Source organism: Primulina eburnea, chromosome 2 (genome assembly GCF_022965805.1).
Source record: "Primulina eburnea isolate SZY01 chromosome 2, ASM2296580v1, whole genome shotgun sequence".
NCBI classification, from domain to species: domain Eukaryota; kingdom Viridiplantae; phylum Streptophyta; class Magnoliopsida; order Lamiales; family Gesneriaceae; genus Primulina; species Primulina eburnea.
This window is the reverse complement of record NC_133102.1, coordinates 6,383,651-6,388,454: the sequence shown is the minus strand read 5'-3', so window position 1 is coordinate 6,388,454 and position 4,804 is coordinate 6,383,651. Positions and strand designations below refer to the sequence as shown.

At 36.3% G+C, this 4,804-nt stretch overlaps 1 protein-coding gene across 2 annotated transcripts; it reads left to right on the top strand.

Moving 5' to 3' along the window:
• Positions 1-267: 267 nt before the first annotated feature.
• On the top strand, positions 268-4,488 carry LOC140822800 (uncharacterized). 2 transcript variants are annotated; one of them, XM_073183693.1, is made up of 11 exons: positions 268-508; positions 751-856; positions 1,263-1,343; positions 1,439-1,535; positions 1,873-1,930; positions 2,021-2,133; positions 2,249-2,341; positions 2,884-3,159; positions 3,366-3,592; positions 3,964-4,179; positions 4,285-4,488. In XM_073183693.1, the coding sequence occupies exons 1-11, from the start codon at positions 429-431 to the stop codon at positions 4,387-4,389; spliced, it is 1,452 nt and encodes a 483-aa protein (XP_073039794.1). In that variant the 5' UTR covers positions 268-428; the 3' UTR covers positions 4,390-4,488. The 2 variants fall into 2 exon arrangements, with proteins under 2 accessions (XP_073039794.1, XP_073039795.1); XM_073183694.1 differs by lacking the exon at positions 1,263-1,343 and having other exon boundaries at positions 271-508.
• The last annotated feature ends 316 nt before the right edge of the window (positions 4,489-4,804 follow it).

Below are 4,804 nucleotides of genomic sequence, written 5' to 3'. Positions count from 1 at the left end.
AAAAAAAGAAGTTAAAATTTAAAATTTAAGAACACAAAACTATTGAAACTAATTAATTAAATAAAACGCTATTTCAACATATATTTATTTTATAATATATATATCATATTTGGAAAATCCCTATAGAGTAGGGGTGGGTGTTCGGGTTTGGGTACCGGGTCCCGAATCGACACGATCGGATTTTAGGGATTAAATAGATATTACCATTACCAGGTCTTGAGTTGAGTTTTTTCTTTTTAATCAAAGTGGATATAGTTTTTTTTTATGTAAAAATTTAAGCAATAAATTTTAAAAATTTATTTGATCATGCTTATATATTAAAATAAATTTGTTGAATTTGGGAAAACTGAAGAGATTCAAATCAAGAACAATCCCATCTTCGCATCAGATAGGAGAGGAGAGGTGAAGCAATAAGCTCGGTTGCAACAATGGCGGGAGCTGACTTGCAGCAGGAAACTGATTGTAACTTTGAGTGGGATGAAACCTCTCAGCTTTACTGCCACGCCAGGTTTTCGTTTTTTTCCCTTAAATTTGTTTCTCTTGTTTTTGTTCGTCGCTCGATTCGTGTTTCGCGAATACCGCACCTTGCAATTTACTGATTGTTTGATAATCACTGCACGTGTGATTGGAAATTCGGATTCGAAACCCCGTATAGAACCTCGGTTTTTTTGTATATTTTTAATTTTTGAATTTTTATGTTTGATTTTTTTGGTTTTTTCATATAATTTTGGGTTTTCCATTTTGACGCAGCTCTGGATTTTACCATGACCCACAAGCAGGCTGGTATTATAGCAGCCGGGATGGACTTTATTACAAATTTGAAAATGGAAATTATGTCCTACTCGGATCCAAACTGGTATTCAGTTGAAACTTGAAAGTTGATATATCATATATGTCTATGTAAATATATATTGGTAAATTATTCTATTTCCGTGGAACTTTGATTACATTCTAAATAGAAATGTCAAATGTGGTAATATTATCAGACCATTTTCCTAGTTCCCGACCTTTTTTTCCTCATCATGCTACTAGCGTATAAGTTGCCATGTTTTTAAGCCTCTGCAGGCCTTATCCTTTAACCTTTCAATAGTTTGGTTTCATACTTATTTTTAAGCCCACGTAGTGAAAATACTGCAATCACTTGGAAACCTTGGATATTTTGTTCTAACACTCTGTCTGTCTTACACATGAGTTGATATAAAAGCTATTATTGATGCACTCACAATCAGCTCAAACTTTTGAAACTTCTGTTGCCCACCCAGTACGCTGCCACCAAATGTACTTTTTGGAAATTTGATTACGAGCCTCTATTCCCTGATATCTGGCTTGCAAGTCATTGGCAGGTCAGACCATAAATTAGTGTGGAGCACTCTCAATCAGCTCAAGCATTTCCAACTTGAAAACCTGGATATTAGCATTTATACTATATATTCATCAGGATGCAGATCAACCTGAAATTCTTGATTCTGCTCGTAAAGGAGACACACATGAAGCTAAAACTAGTGGAGAAGAAGTTTCCGATGAGCCCGTGCAAGGTAAACTAGTATGCCTGGGCTGCTTTTATGTTCCATTGACCTTTTTCAGAACACTTTACCATCTTGCCATATATTGCATTATTTATAACTGCAACATGTTTGCAATCATATAAGTGTCTTGCTAACGTTTGAGTATTTGTTGTCTTCTTTTGGTATGTGTTGTAACAGTTTATTTTCTTGATTTCCTGTTTGGGTAAATACTTCCGTTTACTATTTCTAGTTGGTACTTTTATCGGGCTTATAAACATAGGCAGTTGTGGTATTATGCATGGTTATCATATGGATTCATTTGTTATTTTCCCCATATTTTCATGTTCTGTGTCATGTGTCTTGACAGATCCCTCAGAATGTAATTACAGTGACCCATCAGAGTATCCACCTCCACCATCAGAATGGTGCGCTCAGGCTCTATCAATTTTTTTATCATTTTGGCCTCGATTTTCATTGACCGCTGCAGATTTCTAAGTCAGAGTTTTCTTATGCAGGCTGGAGGACACTCTTATTGATATGTACTTATCAGGTTATTCCAATCTAACAGCGAATACCACTTCATCTGATGTGAAAATTCCCTTGGACGCTAACAACATGTACTTATCAGGTTATTCCAATCTCCCTTGGACGCTTACCATCGCATGGCTTGTGAAAATTTTTGTATGTGTCTGGAGCAAGGTTACTGGAGTGGATCATACAATGTCTTGTTTGTTCAACTGCAGGAGGTGAAGATACTGAAGAACATGAAGAAGGCGAGTGGATCCCTGATGACCCCAATTTTTTGAGTAATCTGAGCAAATATAGTTCAGATGAAGGTATCCAAAACCTCGAAATAATGTTTTCCAGTGCACTTATATATTTTAAAGTTGTTTTACTAAATTGTTGTGGATACTTTATATTGCATGTTAGTCAACATTCACTCAGGTAGCATTTGGATTTGATCGGCTGTCAGTGTGTATTTTAATTATGTCATCTAAACCCTTCATTTGTATTTGACAACAAGAAAATTTTGATAATTTGTGATTCATCCTTCAAACTTTTTGGCAGTTGAAATCCCCATCATTTCAATTTCACTGATTTTCAGATTCTTTTATTTAGAATATGTTAATCCATACACAGCCTTGGAAGATTGTTCCTATTATTTTCTTCCTATCCATCTTAATTAAAATTTTGAAGATGCATAGGGAAAATATTGTGGGAATCTTTTATGTCATATATGTTGTCTCTTTGAAGTTACAGGAACGAATAAAAAGTGTTCTTTATTTGAGTACTTTATTAGTTTTTCCTCGTGTAGGAAGAAGTAAGCATAATGTTATCATATTTTGTCAGCGTTGGCCAATAAGCAATCGTCTTTCAGGGATGTCTCAGAGTCAGGAAGAAGAGAATTGGCGTGCTCAGTACGGTCAAATCAGTCAAATAGATGAAAGGGTGTCAGATTTTCACGTGGTGAATATATGGGATTGGGCTTTGGTCAAAGAAACAAAAAAAGATGGAAAGACTGAGGTGTCTAGGCTAGTTGGCAGACTGATGAAGCACTCTTTAAAGTTCCATCCAGCAGTGCCTTCTGGTGGTGGTAAACTGAAAACGGCTCCAATTTGTGACGTGTATCTCGATATGGTACGAGTGACAACAGGTTTGCCTGTTACCCATTCTCCTTTTTTTTTTAATTTACCTCTCTAAAATTCATGTACAGATACCATTGCACCCTTGTGTCATAGTGGTACCACCTCTTCCCAAGTGAGAGAGGTTCCACTAATCTGAGCCCTATTTAAAAATTAATAACAAAAATTCAAGAAGAAACAACCTTATCTTCAGATAATTTTTTTAATCCTATAACAGGACGGATATACAGATTGAAGATTCCAAGTTTGCAATATGTGACATCCTTGTCAACATATGATGCTTCCAACCCAACAAAAGATTGGGATTTTCCAAAATTATCGATTGATAACCGTACAAACAAGTTACCAAATCATGATCAGGAATCTAAATCTCAGAGCTTGGATGCTCTTGATTACCAAAAGGACATGTTTATGTCATCAGCAAAACCTAGCTCATCTAGCAAGGTAAAGTACATGAGCTTTTAATCTTTTAGAGTGCCTCTTCGATATATTCTTATGCATCATGACTAAGTTCTATTCTTTGTGTTGCTCTAGGATCTAACAGTTTTTTCTTGGCCATCTTTTCTAGCATGTTTCATTGCAAATATATGGCTCCTCAACTAATGTGATCACTCCAAATCACATGTCTTGTGTTAGATCCTCTAGTCCATGCATTAGTTTACTCAGAATTTAGGTAATAAATATGTTTAACTTGTTTATGCTGTTGTAACATATAGTTCCAGTGCTCAAGTACATTATATTTATTGGTGCAAATACAATGTGTTGTGAATTGTGATAGTATTTACCTTCTTTATTTTGGTGATTTAAAATCATAGGATCATATTTACCGGGACAGAGCTGCTGAAAGAAGAGCGTTGCATGGTGGCTTTGGTGTAGGAATAGGACAAAAGAGTTCTGTTACTTGTTCTGATTCTATCCCATCATCTCCAAATTATTTAAATCCGGAAGAAGCGGCTTCCGAAGCATTAAACAATTCGTTTGGGGAAAGAAGTTATGCCAGAAAAATTCTAGAAAACATGGGCTGGAAGGAGGTAAGTGCGAACTGGGGAAAGAAGTTATCCCATATCTCATGGCAATTCATCTTGCTTTTGAGTCTTGTGATGTACTGTAAATAAAGTCGTCATGACTTTGTACAGGGTGAGGCACTTGGAGGTAGCATGAAGGGTTTGACAGAACCAATACAAGCAATTGGGAACAAGGGTAATGCTGGTTTAGGTTGGAATAATGGCAGAAGAAAATAATAGTCAAGATTGAGTATCATGCTGGGACGATTTTACTGGTTACTTAGTGAACAGTCAAATCATGTATAGACTGTATAAATAGTAAATGTTGGCCGGGAATGATGGACAACCCTTCCCGCATAAACATCTACGAGCATGTTTCCAGATGTAGAAAAACCTGCATTTCAAGAAATTTTCACAAACCAACCAAACGCATTCACAGATTTGCTGATGGAAGGCATTAGTGGTTTGAGAGAGGATCTACAGGCCTTATATTTTTACTCGTTTTACCATTCGGTATTAGTGTTCAACTTGATCATTGGAAGGGCTTCGCGAGGTAACGTCCCACCGTCCCTTTTAACATCTTTGATTGTGTCATAGTAGTGCTTATGTCGTCGACATGGTCATGGAACGCCCTTACAATTTGAACTCGGAA